The 13,921-nt window shown below is 38.0% G+C and overlaps 2 protein-coding genes and 1 pseudogene across 2 annotated transcripts; 2 read left to right on the top strand and 1 right to left on the bottom strand.

Annotated features, from left to right (window-relative positions):
* The first annotated feature begins 277 nt into the window (after nt 1-277).
* Nucleotides 278-1,968, top strand: LOC18015975 (annotated as a pseudogene).
* A 4,138-nt stretch (nt 1,969-6,106) lies between these two features.
* LOC112086431 lies at nt 6,107-8,777 on the top strand. The gene is made up of 5 exons (XM_024155348.1): nt 6,107-6,421; nt 6,696-7,238; nt 7,455-7,819; nt 7,905-7,986; nt 8,112-8,777. The coding sequence occupies exons 1-5, from the start codon at nt 6,107-6,109 to the stop codon at nt 8,775-8,777; spliced, it is 1,971 nt and encodes a 656-aa protein (XP_024011116.1).
* A 479-nt stretch (nt 8,778-9,256) lies between these two features.
* On the bottom strand, nt 9,257-11,629 carry LOC112086430. The gene has a single exon (XM_024155347.1). The coding sequence runs from the start codon at nt 11,627-11,629 to the stop codon at nt 9,257-9,259; it is 2,373 nt and encodes a 790-aa protein (XP_024011115.1).
* Nucleotides 11,630-13,921: the final 2,292 nt, after the last annotated feature.

Below are 13,921 nucleotides of genomic sequence, written 5' to 3'. Positions count from 1 at the left end.
GTTGTATCATAAGAGTAAATCTTATAAAAAGTTAGATTGTCCACTTCTATAGTTAACAAAATATATGACTCTATTTCTTCTCTCAAGCGGTAGAACTTCTTAATAAATAACAAGACAAGTTAATTTCTATTTTTTCTTGTTTTAGAACCGACCATTCGCCACAAGGCCCAAAGCCCTAGTTAAGTTGTTAATTGATCACAAACTAGGTTATTATATCTCTTCTATATATATATGTGTGTCATGTGTGCTCACAGAGAAATAAACAAAAACGTTGAAGATGGATCAAAAAAAGATGGATCAAAAGCTTCTCACATCTTCAGACACAACCGATGATCCCTCTTCTCTCTCAAAGATGGATCGAAAAAATAAGAAAAAGCAAAAACTCAACAAATCGCAAGAAATAATCGTCGAAAGCCCCACTCTCGCAGAGATTGAAGTGCCAAAAGCGATCGATGAAAGAAAAGCCATGAAGAAGCAAAACGACGTCGCTCTGTTCCTTGCGGGAAAAGTAATCTCTGCCGTAGCCAAAAACTCAAACTTAGTCTTTTCTCCGGCATCAATCAACGCCGTGCTCACTATGGCTGCGGCCACCTCCGGATACGACGACGTCATCGTCAAAGAAACACTCTCCTTGCTAAGATCTTCCTCGCGCCGACGGCCAGCCGGATATGAGATTTTGGAGGCTTGAAACAAAATCAAAAATAAGGGTCTAATTGGTTTTATAAATTTTTTTTGTTTTTTAAAAAAATTTATAAGCTAAATTAAACAAAAAAATTTGGGGGCTTGAAACAAATGTTTCAATGGGCTTGGCCCAGATCCAGCCCTGCTGACGGCAGCAAAAATCGCAGCGGTTAATGGAGTTTGGATGGAGCAATCACTCTCGTTAGATCCCTCGTCGAAGGATCTCTTAGTGGATTTCTTCAAGGCTGATTTCTCTCAAGTTGATAGGTAAGTTTCTTATTTCACAAGCTTTTCTAGGGTTTCTTAGAGTTTAGCAAAAAAAGTAGATGAGTTGTTTAAATTTTAGTGACAGAGAAAACCTAAACTAGGTCTCAACTGAAATAGAATGGTTCATATTTTGAATTTGCTTTAGAAAAACCTATTATGGATAATGTAGCAAGTAAACTATGTAACCTAGTTTTTATAAGTAGTTTTTTTAGCATTCGGTTTCATTGTTACATTTTGGTGCAAAATTTTTTAAAACTTAGTTCGGTTTGGTTTTTTTTGGTGTTTTGACAAAAGGCTGAACAAGTGCGTATGGAAGTGAATGAATGGGCATCAAATCACACCAATGGTCTCATCAACAATCTTCTTCCTCCTGGATCAGTTACAAGCCTAACCAAATGGATCTATGGAAACGCATTGTATTTCAAGGGAGCTTGGGAACACGAATTCCGGAAGGCAGTGATGAGAGACAGAGACTTTCATCTTGTCAGTGGAACCTCAGTGTCTGTACCATTCATGAGCAGCTATAAGGATCAATACATTAAGGCTTACGATGGTTTCAAGGTCCTTAGGCTTCCTTATCGACAAGGCCATGATGGTACCAACCGCAAATTCTCAATGTACTTGTATCTACCCGACAAGATTGATGGATTCAATAATCTTTTGGAGAGAATGACATCTACTAATGGATTCTTGGACAATCACATTCCAAGTTACAAAGTTGAAGTTGGTAAATTCAGAATACCAAAGTTTAAGATCGAATTCGGGTTTGAGGCTTCAAAGGTTTTTGATGATTTGGAACTCGAAGTTTTGTTGTACCAAAAGGCTTCAATCGAGATTGATGAGAAATGTACTAAAGCTTTCACTTTCAATGCTTATGTTGGCAGCTATCTTGGCGCAGCACCAAAGCCGAAGAAAATAGATTTCGTGGCTGATCATCCATTTTTTTTCTTGATTAGAGAAGACAAAACCGAAACCGTTTTGTTCGCTGGTCAAATCTTCAATCCTTCTAAATCTTCTTAGAACCTGCTTTAACCGGATTTGGGTCTGGTCTTTTTTTTTAATTGATCATATATGATTGATCCATGATGTTAGATCATCATCTTCATAGATGCACTAATTGTTTTTATTATAATGTTTTGAGGGCATATGATCGTGTGTGGACGAGGAAGCCTTCCATCTTCGCAGTTCTTGTCTTCGCCTTAGCTTTACATTATTATGATATGTTTAGTTTCTTCTGTTATGTCTTTTACATGAATCTTATTTTCCACGCTTTTCTTCACAATCCAATGATACGAAAACGACAATGAACTAGTTTGTCAACATTGAAAGGATTATATGCTTTCCTTCTTGGCAGTGCTTCCATTCTATGATAATATTGAACTCGAGTTAAGGCTTCTTTAAATTTATAAAAAAAAATTTTTGAACATTTTCTTTACATTCATAATTTGCTTTGTGTTCATCTCCATCGTTCCACGATCCATTCTTTTTTTTTTTTTTGGGAATTGCTAAAAATAGGCCACAATTTGATTCCAAATGCAAAAGTATACCCCAAATTCAACCTATTGCAAAAATAGGTCAGAGGGGTAGAGAAATTACCATTATCTCCTACATGAGTAAACAATAAAACGGATGTCTCAATTACGATTATAACCCTTCGAAGTCTGCCAATACTAATGAAGTCTGCTCAGCAGACTGATAAAGAAGTCTACTATATTATTAAATCTTATTTTAAATTTAAAAATTATATAAAAATAATGTAAACTGAAGTTTGTTTCTATTAAATCAAATGTCAACAAGTATGATCTAGAAAAATTATAATTTAATAAATATGAATCATTTTTAACCATCTAGGATAAACATAAAAAGTGAAAAGTTTTAAACTAGGGCTGCAGACTTCTTTATTTGTCTGCTCAGCAGACTGATAAAGAAGTCTACTATATTATTAAATTTAAAAACTATATAAAAATAATGTAAACTGAAGTTTGTTTCTATAAATCAAATGTCAACAAGTATGATCTAGAAAAATTATAATTTAATAAATATGAATCATTTTTAACCATCTAGGATAAACATAAAAAGTGAAAAGTTTTAAACTAGGGCTGCAGACTTCTTTATCAGTCTGCTCAGCAGACTACGGATCGAAGTCTAGTCAAACCAGAATAATTAACCTAACCGGAATTTTTAACATAGTATATAAAGAAACTTACCAGTCGTTACCATAAATAAAAAAACCTAGATCACTGTAAAACGGCGCTGCACTCTGGTCTCTCTCGCCGCGACTCTCTCTCGCAGTAAGCCTTTCCCGGCGCTCCCCATCTCTTCTTTTCTGTTTCTGATGCATATGTTGTTTCATATATATCACTACATATATTGTTGCTGCAGATCTCAGCCGGCGTCTTCATCGTTCTTAGTTATCTCTCCAGATCTGTGAGTTATTCGCCATTACATTCTCTGTTTAGTCCGTATCTTATTGTTTACTGGTTTGTCCTTTAAAATTGTTCTTTTGTTCTTTTGTCCTTTTGCTTTACTGTTTTTTAACTGATCTAAGTAAAAATACTTTTTTCACAGATTCCGTGAGCAAGTAAGTAAAAATATTTCGATTTTTACTTTATTTCAAGATTTACCTTTTTTGTTATTTTGTTGTTTAGCGAGTAAGAAATATTTTTTTGGAAAGCTTGTTTTTGTTGTTTTGTTTTTAGCTGCAAAGTTATTATGTGGTCGTATCTGTTTTAGTTTTTTGTTTGTTAACTTCCAAGTTTGTTTGGTTGATCTCTACAGAGTAATGCCGATAAGCTACACCAACAGCTCATCTTCCAAAGCAAGCTATGACAGCGGGTGTGCCAAAGCTGATGGAGACTTTGGGATACCTGAACGATGCTATTGCGGCCTTCGATGTAGATTGGAAGAGTCTACAGCTCCAGAGACGTTTGGCAGGAAGTTCTATAGTTGCCCTGATATATTAGGCGAATGTGTATAGTTTTAATGAGGTTTTTCTCAATATGTGTATAGTTTTAATGTTATTCATTGAGTATAACTGAAGTTTTCGTTTGTCATATGTGTAGGATAAACCGGGTCACATCTCCAAATGGTGGGATCTAGCCATTGAAGAGCAGCTGACCATTCTTCAAATACGAATTGACAAGCAGAGCGAAAGCATGTTCCGTGACAACCGAACAGCCCTTCTGCAATCATATGAGAATCGGCTGTATGCATTGGAGGATCGCCTTGCTGCAACCGAGAAGACCATTAGCGAGATCGAGGAGTTCATAGGGTTCATTCAGAGTGAAATTGCTGGAGTGAAAGAAGCACTTGCTAATCGAGGTTCTGATATCCTACTTTGTGTTTTTTTAGTTATTTTTGCAGTAATCTCTTGTGTTTTAATGCGTTGGGATGTAGAATACTAAACCAAGAGACTTGTGTAACCTTTAAGTAGACTAGTATGTATTTGACTTCTATGGTGATTAATGTTAGTGTTTACTGTTGCATATACATTGTTCGTATACTGGGGAATCTATGTGCACTTTGTGTATTGTGTACATATGCAGGCCGTGAGTTAAGGGTCTCTACATACAATCCCTAAAACTACTTTTCATATGATATTAATAAAAAACACATGCAGACTTCGTAGACAGACTTCTTAAACAGATTTAATATGCAGACTTCGTAGACAGACTTCTTAACCAGACTTAATATACAGACTTCTTAAGCAGACTTAATATGCAGACTTAATATGTCGAATAAACTAAACCAGACAGTTTTAAAATTATATTGCAAACCAGCTATAATTGGCTAAACCAATTGCGTTTTAAATAACGAAATCGATAAACCACATTGAACTGGTACGACGGTTATTTAACTGGTACGACGGTTATTGAACTGGTACGACAGTTATTGAAATGGTACGACGGTTATTGAACCGGTACGACGGTTAACTAGGTTTCTACGGTCATATATAAGACTTTCTACGAACACTTTACTAACACAAATCGGTAAAAAAAAAAAATACTGTCGTTTGGGTTTAGTTCTCGGAACTTGTCGCCGGTTTTTACTGTACATCCGTTTACCGTTTAAGGTAAGTCGAATTTAATGCCGACTTCTCTTTTGGATAGAAGTCGTCTGTGTAATTCACAAACCCTAATCTCCTTCGCTTTCTATTCTAGATCTGGTGTCGCTGCCGTCCGTAACTGTTTATTCCGCCGTCTGTTCATTTCCGCCGTTGGTCGTGGAAAGGTATTTGGCTGTACTAATTTCTTATAATTTGTAAATTAATATCTTTACGGGTTCCAAGTTCCTAGTCGTTTGAGTTACTACATCGGTTTTTATAAAAATCGGACAACACCGAGTAGATATTTCCAAAGTCGGACAAAAATCGAATACCCGTTTCCAAGTTTCTAGTTGCTGTGAATTAGAGATATCTGTACTTTTTTTTAATTTATTAATTGTATAGTGTTTAGGCGAACTATTTTGGAAGTATTATCTCGTAAAACGGAGTTCAAAACGGAGTTCAAAACGGGTTGTGTTTTTTCAAAGAACTTTGTCGGCGGCTAGATTTTTGAATTTTTTTTAATTAGACTATTAGGTCTACAGACTTCAATTGCAGACTTAGTTGGCTGACTTCATGTGCAGACTTCTTCGGAAGTCTTCATAAGTAGACTTCTTGAATATTGGACTTCGTTTTGCAGACGTCAGAACAGCCAATGGAAAACCCAGAGTTCCCCCCGCGTCTCTTCTCGAAAGGCGATGAGCCGTCTCCACTGAAAAGCATCGGTTACAATAGCGGTGAGACGAAGCTGATGACTGCACTCGAGGAAGCACTCACACAAGATGAGTGGGAAGAGATATTGAACTCTAGACTGGGAGTGTTCTTGAAGTTCAGTCAGTTGGATTTCGGCTAGGCATCTAGACTGGTGCATTACATTCTCGGCATGCAGCTAGTTTGCAAGAAAAAATTTGAGATTTGGAGCCTCGTAGGTCTAATCCCGATCCGCTTTTCTTTGAATGAGTTCGAACATATTACTGGCTTGAATTGCGAGTATGTGGACAACCTCTAAGATCCGATGGTTGAGATAACTGATGAGATGAAAGATTTCTGGGAGCGATTGGGAGTCAATCAGGAGTTGGGCCCGAGCACTGAAGATTTGATAGAAGCTTGTAAGGAATGCGGTCGTGGTCTTCCGAAGATCGGTTGAGGCTGGGATACCTTAGCATTTATACTAGTTACATTGAAGCAAGAAAGCCATCTTCAGCTACTCGGGCTAGGTTGGCAAGGCTTGTGATGGATTTAGAAGCGTTTGAGAACTACCCTTGGGGAAGAGTGGCCTTCAAAAACCTGATGCGGTCGGTGAAGGAGAAAGAAATTTGGAAGTCGTCGTACACCATTGAGGGGTTTGTTCAAGTACTACAAGTCTGGGTTTACTTTGCTCTTCCCGACTTTGCTGCTAAATTTGGTGAACCACTTCCAGGCGACCACAATGTACCGCTGATAGCTTTCAAGGGATCCAGGGGGAGGAAATTTATGAAAGAGAATATGCTCTGACAGGTAAGTAGTCTGAATTCATACTTGGTTGACTATTATATCGGCAGACTTATTTAGTAGACTTCTAGTGCAGACTTCTCAGGAAGACTTCTTAGGAAGACTTTTTAGGAAGACTTCTTAGGAAGACTTCTTAGGAAGACTTCTTAGGAAGACTTCTTAGTTTTGATTTCTGCATTATAAGTTATATAACTCTGTTTTGATTTCCATGTAGACACGCATTAACAACTACGTTGTTAAGGAATTCTTCGACATGTTTCCGCGCTGGGAAATTGAAGACGATGATGAAGAAGACGAGAGGACTGACAACATCATCAAAGCGATGTATGGTCATTTTGGCCCTAAACAATGGACATGGGAAAGGAGTCATTGGCCTCCAACAGGTGTGACCAAGTATGTCAAGTCCGAAGGGTCTGTCGATCTGAAGAGGCGATCGGAATCAGTTGGTGATCAAGGAAGTCGGAAGCGGTTCTGCCCAGCCTCTGGTGAGGAAGATGAGTCAATGGTCACGATTCTGAAGGACCACATGGACGACTGCTTCAACAAGATGATGGATGGGTTGAGTAGTTGTGAATCTCAGATCAAACTACTCAACACAAAGTTGGGAACGGTGGAGCAGAAATTAGAGGCAGTGATCCTCCAAGCTGGGACCGGAGGTACAAAGGAGGATGTGGCTCAGACTGGTGAAGCAGACGCCGAGGACGCAAAACCTGTTGGCGACGATCAAACGGACGCGGACGCCGATCCTAATATCGGGGTTAGTCCAAAACCCGCTCCAAAGAAAAGAGGAAGGAAACCCCGGAAAAAATAAAATTCCATATTTATTTTCAAACTTCTCATCGAACCTTACCAATCTGTTTTAAAACCTTAAAACGTTGTCACCACTAAATATTTAATGTTTTTATTTGTACTCTTTAATGTTTGATGTTTGGTTTCGTTTCATTGATGTGTGTTTAAATCTTTATATTTGCAGAGTAATTTTATGTCTAAGCAAAATGAACAAATTGATGTCCCAAGTGAGAGCGTGAACGATGGTAAGCAGGGAACTCCAGAGCCAAGCGTCGTTATGGTTGATCCAGCAAAATGCGACATCGACTTCGATCAGGTCCAGAAAGATAAACACGAGAAAGGCAAGAAGGCGGCACAACTGGTTGCTCGTGCGAAGAGTGAACATCTGCGAAAGTTGGCTCCTACACAACAAAGCCCTTTCAAACCCAACAGCACAGCGAAGGAAATAATCCCAAACAAAAATGTCCGAGGGTGCGGATATGATCCGTTTGATATGAAACACGTGAAGCAAAAAATCGGTGTGCTAACTGATTGTCTGAAAAAAGATCCGTAAGTCTTTGTTTTAGAGTTAGCATAAAGCAGACTTTCCATTGTAAGAGTAGTGGATGATATTGTAAAATGGTGTTGTTTTCAGGGCATATCCGAAGCGGGTGAAATGGTCATCCGTGGACTGGTACTTCATTCTAAGAGTTCCTAAACAATGGCTAGCAGATACTGTAAGTTACGCGAGTGTATATATGATATGAACACAACATATTACACTCTGCTTGAATAATTGTTTTCATTGAATATGCATCACATGGAAGCTGGGATTAACCTACTCAGGCTGCGATTTACAAAGCATCCTGAGTGGTTTAGGTCGGACAGGATAACATTCCTCGACTCTTACTTTGCAACGATGTGGAGGTACAAGTACAAGGAGTTTGTGGACTCTCACGCCAATCCTGATGGTTCAGGCAAGCTCCTTCCAGCTGGCTCGTTCGAGTACTACACTGGCGCAGCCCCAACCTATTGCGTTAGTAACAAGACGTGGGGGTATGATGTGGATGACCTGTACTCGATGTTACACATCACTGATGATCACTGGGTGACAATGTGGATTTCGATTACGATGAAGCATATTGTCATTTGGGATAGCCATGCGAATACTCATGCATCGGATATTCAGATTGAGGCTGCTGTGACTCCGATTACCGTCTTGGTTCCCTACATACTCCGTGAGTGTGCACCTGCTGAAGACCGTATCAATCTGACTTATGATCCATTCACGTGGGAGCGAATCAAGGGGCATTTGATCCCACAAAACAAACAAAGCGGTGACTGTGGTGTTTACTGCTTGAAGTACCTTGAATACCATGCTCTAGGGATGCCATTTCCGAAGACCTTGTGCGATGCAAACATTAAAAACATCCGAGACAAGCTGGCAGCTGAGATAATTGACGAGACAGGAGTAACCGGCACAGAGAAGTATGAGTATCCATGGCTGGACGTATACGAAGGTAAGTGATATGTCCAACTATGTATATTCTGTAATGAAAGAGAAATGACTCTCGTTGGGTGTGGTATGGTTGGAAGTTTTTGGTTAACCTGCCAGAATTGTTGTTTTCTTATTTAACTGTAATGTTCCTAACTAATTTCGGTTTGTTTAGTAATATTTAGAACAATGGTGTGGTAGTATGTTTTGGAGGCTAAACGCTTGTAATAGACTAGTGTGGCTTTTGTGATAATTCACGTACTCTAAGGTTTACCCTAATCATAGTTGATTATATCGCATAGTTTATGACAATAATTAAGAATGATTGTACATAGACATTAAACAGACATATTTCAGTAGTATTTCCCTTACCTGGTGAAGCAGACTTCTTGTGCAGACTACGGTAGAAGACTTCTAGTAGTAGTCTTCAGTGTAAGTCTGCTATTATAGTTTTAGGGTTTTATCTTGACTTCAACGTCTGCAAAAAAAAACAGAGGAAATTAACTTCGACCCTAAACCCTTAAAGTATGAGGTAACATAACACTTACACAATCCGGTCTAGTATGTCCTGGTTGGTGACATTTCGAACAACTGTACTGCTTGTGGATCTTACGGGGTTTCTTTTGCTTATGCCTCGAAATTTCCAGCCAAGTTTGCCATCTTGACTTCCTCTGCCTGCCTTTTTTACGTCGGACCTCCGGAGGTAGACATTGTGTTGTTTCATCGGTTTTCATTGCAATGCTTGGAGGATATATATTATGCGAGTACGCTGCATACAAGTAATCTTTGGAGTATGTCGGGCATACAAGAGTGGCCAGATGCATATGCATTGCATCTGAAACGGCTATAACATGAGAGCAAGGTATTTTCTCAATATCATACACGCCACACCCACACTTTTGAAGTTCCAAATCAACGACACAGTTATGTGATCCTCCTTTCACATTGAATCGCCAACCATCTATGCCTTCAACCGTCAACTTATCAGCATAATGTGAACGAATTGCCAACAAATATTCAACTCCTCGAGTATGGTTGGTTGGAAGACTCAAAGCATCTTCCCGCCTTTTACAAAACCACTTTGTTAGCTTCGCCCGTAAGTACTCCAACAGGAATACTATGGGAAATCCCCGTGCCCGTTTGAGAGCAGAGTTGATAGACTCTGCGATGTTGCTCGTCTTTATATTGTATCTATCACCTGGAAAGTGAACTCTTGACCACAACTGAATGCCAGCCTCCTCTAGGTACGTTGCAAGGTCAGGTTTTATATGCCTTATCTCGTCCATATAACGGTTAAAATCATGTACCCTATATGCATACGCAACACGTTTAACTAAGTACATAAGATGCTTCCCCTTAAACTTAGTGACAATATTGTGTTGCAGATGATAATAGCATATACCGCGTGTTACCCATGGTAATACAGTCTCACATGCATTCTTAATGGAATGATGCCGGTCTGAAACTATCACCAATGGATACTCGTCTGTAAAACACTCCCGCAATTTTCTAGAAAACCATTCCCATGCGTGATCATTCTCAGAGTCCACTATTCCAAAAGCTAATGGAAATATCTGGAAGTTACCATCTTGTGCTGTGGCCACTAGCAGAGTCCCTTCATACTTTCCAGTCAGATGACACCCATCGACAACAATGACCCGTCTGAGATATTGAAAACCAGCTATGGAGGCTCTGAAGGCTAAGAATAGGTACTTGAACCTATTCTGACTGTCGCGTTCAAGGGCAGTTATAGTACCCGGATTTGCTTCAGTGATCAGACGCAAATAAGAAGGCAGTCGGCTATATCCTTCCTCAGGGCTTCCCCTCACACATTCTTGTGCATACATCAAAGCTCTATACGAAGTTGTGTAGTCTATTTTCAATTGAAACATCGTCTGCATTGAATCTTTGATGTGTTCTGCAGTAATCCCATCAATTATTCCCACACTCTCTATAAATAACTTTCCAATGTATCTTGGAGTCGTATGCTTTCGGTGAGCCAACCGATCTGAAACTGAACAGGTATGAGTTTTGACATATTTAGTGACCCAAAACGTCTTTGCTTCGTTCTTTACAGCTGCTCTAACTCTCCATTGGCATCCTTTAACAGCACATTTAGCAACAAACAGACGTGTCGATGACTTATCAACTCTGAATGCAAACTTCAACATAACAGCCGTCAACCTGATCTCAGAAATCAGGTCGTCTTTTGTAGCAAAACTTCCGTTTACTGTTATTTTGTCAACCCAATTTCTTTCATATCCTCTTTGAGGAGCCTTCACCGGTTCTTCAATCCACTCACCCTCACCCTCTGAATCAGAATTTGAATCCTCATCCTTCACTTTCCCATATTGGCTGTAGTTCTGATCCTCAGAGTCCTGACCCTCAGAGTCAATACTGTCTTCCTCCTTTACTGAATCGTTTTTGATGTCCTTGTTTATCTCATCATCATCATACTCATCGACATTTTCATCTTCACATTCCTCAGTATTTTGATTCCCACCTTCAACAGAACACCCATCAGCAGCATCAACACCACCAGTACGTCCATCATTGTCCTTGCAACTAGATACACAAAGACGTATAGCATGCGTCTTACTCAGCCCAATCAAGTTCTGTACTTGTCTATCATTAGTAATATGCATAGGAGGGGTATCCGGAGCCATGTTTGCTAACATTGAATCTGGCAATGCATAAGTGATAGACACGCTGTCCGTATTTCCATCCAGCATGTAATCATCTAGAGCCATAGCTACAAGTTCTCCATGTGTACAACCATCATTTGAGAAGAACAACCTCCCTCCTTTGCGATTATCCACCTCAAAATGCCACGACTGAGCACTCATAACCCATTCTCCAAATACAACAGGCAACTGAGCCACCATCTGCAAAAAAGGTAAACCACACAAGATAAACCGTGTTTTCCAAGTAACATAGAGCAGACTTCTTTATAATCGGCTAAACGTCTAAACATTCAAGAAAATTCATCACTTTCTAATTATAACACATATCAATGTGAAACTCACATATATGGAACCAAGAAAGGCAGATCAACATGTCCAAACAATATATTTATTTTAGCATATACCATTAATTCGAAAACGATTTTTTTGCTAAAATAATTAGGCAGACTTCAAGTGTTGTCTGCTGTGTTATTCTCCTTCGACAGGCAGACTTCAGTGGCAGACTTCTTATGAAGTCTGCTAATATGTGCCAATTACTGTTCAAATCTACAAAAATTATAACTATTAATGTATAACACATAAGCATACAAAATTAATACAGGTAAAGGAAATATACCTTCTAAACAAGAATAAAAATTTTAAAAAAAATTTCATCACACAAAAGTTTTTAAAAAGTACTTTTTAAAAATGAAAAAAATGCAGACTTCCAGCAAAACTCCACCCGGTTGCTTTCACGAAGAAGTCTGCCAAAAAGGCAGGGTTACTTTTGCAATTGACCAAATGTTTGACTTTCGTAGTAGACTTCTATATAAAGTCTGCATAAGAAAAAAGTTATTTCTGCAATTGACCAAACGTTTGACTTTTAATGTGAAGTCGGCTGACGAAGTCTACACTACCAACGAAGTCTGCTGCAGGTTATTTCTGCAATTGACCAAAGTTTGACTTTCGTAGCAGACTTCTAAATTAAATTAATAGCTGACAGCAGACTTCTAGCCGAGAGGTTATTTTTGCATTTGACCAATTCTGAATTAAATTAATAGTAGACTTCTTTAGAAGTCTGCTATAAATTAAATTCGTAGTTGACTTCTTTAGAAGTCTGCTCGAACAGTCAAAGGTGGTCAACATCTTGGTCAAATGCAAAAATAACCTTTCAGGTCAAACTTATCTTTTTAGACATCTCCACGAAGTCTGCAGAAAAGGTCAAAGTATAATATTTTCCGGTCAAATGCAAAACTATTCTCGCTTTTCGACAGCCTGAAATAGAAGTCTAAACGTTGTTTTTTTGTATTCAAATGAAAATTCGCAGACTTACAAAGAAGTCTACTTTCAAAAAAATACCAAAAGGTCAATTGCAAATCTAACCTTTTACGTTGACTAGCAGACTGTAAAAGAAGTATACTTTTGCGAAACATAGCCCAATGTTAAAGAAAAGATTTAGATGTTTACCTCCTTCCAATTTGAACTCGATTAACTTTGACAGAAGTTCAGAATTTTTGAGATGCACGCAAAGGAAACCAGCCCAGAACTCGGTTATCCAAGAATCTCACAAAATATATGATTTACGAATTCAAACATATCAATGTCGACTAAGAAAGAGATTTTTAGATGAAACCAGATAGAAATTTGAAGATAGAATGAAGTTTGAGCGGCAAAATAAGCATTTAGAGCTTCAAGTGCAGATGGGCAAGCATTAAGAGCTTCCATTTTGGTTGGTAATGGTAGTTGGCGAAATTGAAGATGATGGCATTTTCGTGAATACTTAAAATAGCTTAGGATGGGTATGTCTTTTTCGAATTACCTAAAAAATTCGATAATTATAAATATAATGGCATTTATGTTATTATATATGGCTTTAGGGAGAAAGTGGGGAGAAATTGGCTAATCTTGAAGAGGAAGAAAAAAGAGGTTAGATTTGCATTTGACTTCAATTTTGAGGTCATATGTGCAAGAAGCCCTTTTTTTTTAATCTCTTTTTGGGTTTCAGGCACTTCCGTTTATAGTTTAATTTTGGTTCAGCTTTTTCGGTTTTAGAAAAATTCAAATCATATAAAAACTATATATATTTTGGTTTGGTATGGTTCGGTCTTTTTACGGTTTTTGGATTATCAGTTTTGTAAAAATAAAACCATATAAAAACCATTTTTCAATTTGGTTCGGTTATGGTTTTTAATGTTTTTTATAAAATAAATACTTCTTTCAATAAAGAAAAATAAAATGAATCGTAATAATATATTAAGCTAATAACTGCAAAAAAAAAGAAAATTCAAAACTTTAAAATCCAAATGTAAAATTAAAAAATAATTAGAATACCAAAAAAAGAAAAGGAATCAATTAAATACCTAGAATGCTATAATTAGAAGATGAGTTGTGAAGAAAAAGATACAATTTTCAGAAACCACCTCACATCCATGTTTGTTTGTTTTACTTAAGAACTAGAGTTTTTCTTATTTATAGATTTTTTTGTTAACATTTATAGATTTATTTAAGTCTTAA

This window comes from Eutrema salsugineum, unplaced genomic scaffold (genome assembly GCF_000478725.1).
Source record: "Eutrema salsugineum unplaced genomic scaffold, Eutsalg1_0 scaffold_20, whole genome shotgun sequence".
Taxonomy (NCBI): domain Eukaryota; kingdom Viridiplantae; phylum Streptophyta; class Magnoliopsida; order Brassicales; family Brassicaceae; genus Eutrema; species Eutrema salsugineum.
This window is presented reverse-complemented; position numbering and strand designations above follow the sequence as displayed.

Bases quoted from the DNA above. Each gene is read 5' to 3' on its own strand.
- LOC112086431 (XM_024155348.1), top strand. From the start codon at position 6,107: ATGCGGTCGTGGTCTTCCGAAGATCGGTTGAGGCTGGGATACCTTAGC. The intron at 7,820-7,904 runs GTAAGTCTTTGT...TGTTGTTTTCAG, and splicing joins GATTGTCTGAAAAAAGATCC to GGCATATCCGAAGCGGGTGA. The intron at 7,987-8,111 runs GTAAGTTACGCG...CGATTTACAAAG, and splicing joins AACAATGGCTAGCAGATACT to CATCCTGAGTGGTTTAGGTC.
- LOC112086430 (XM_024155347.1), bottom strand. From the start codon at position 11,629: ATGGTGGCTCAGTTGCCTGTTGTATTTGGAGAATGGGTTATGAGTGCT.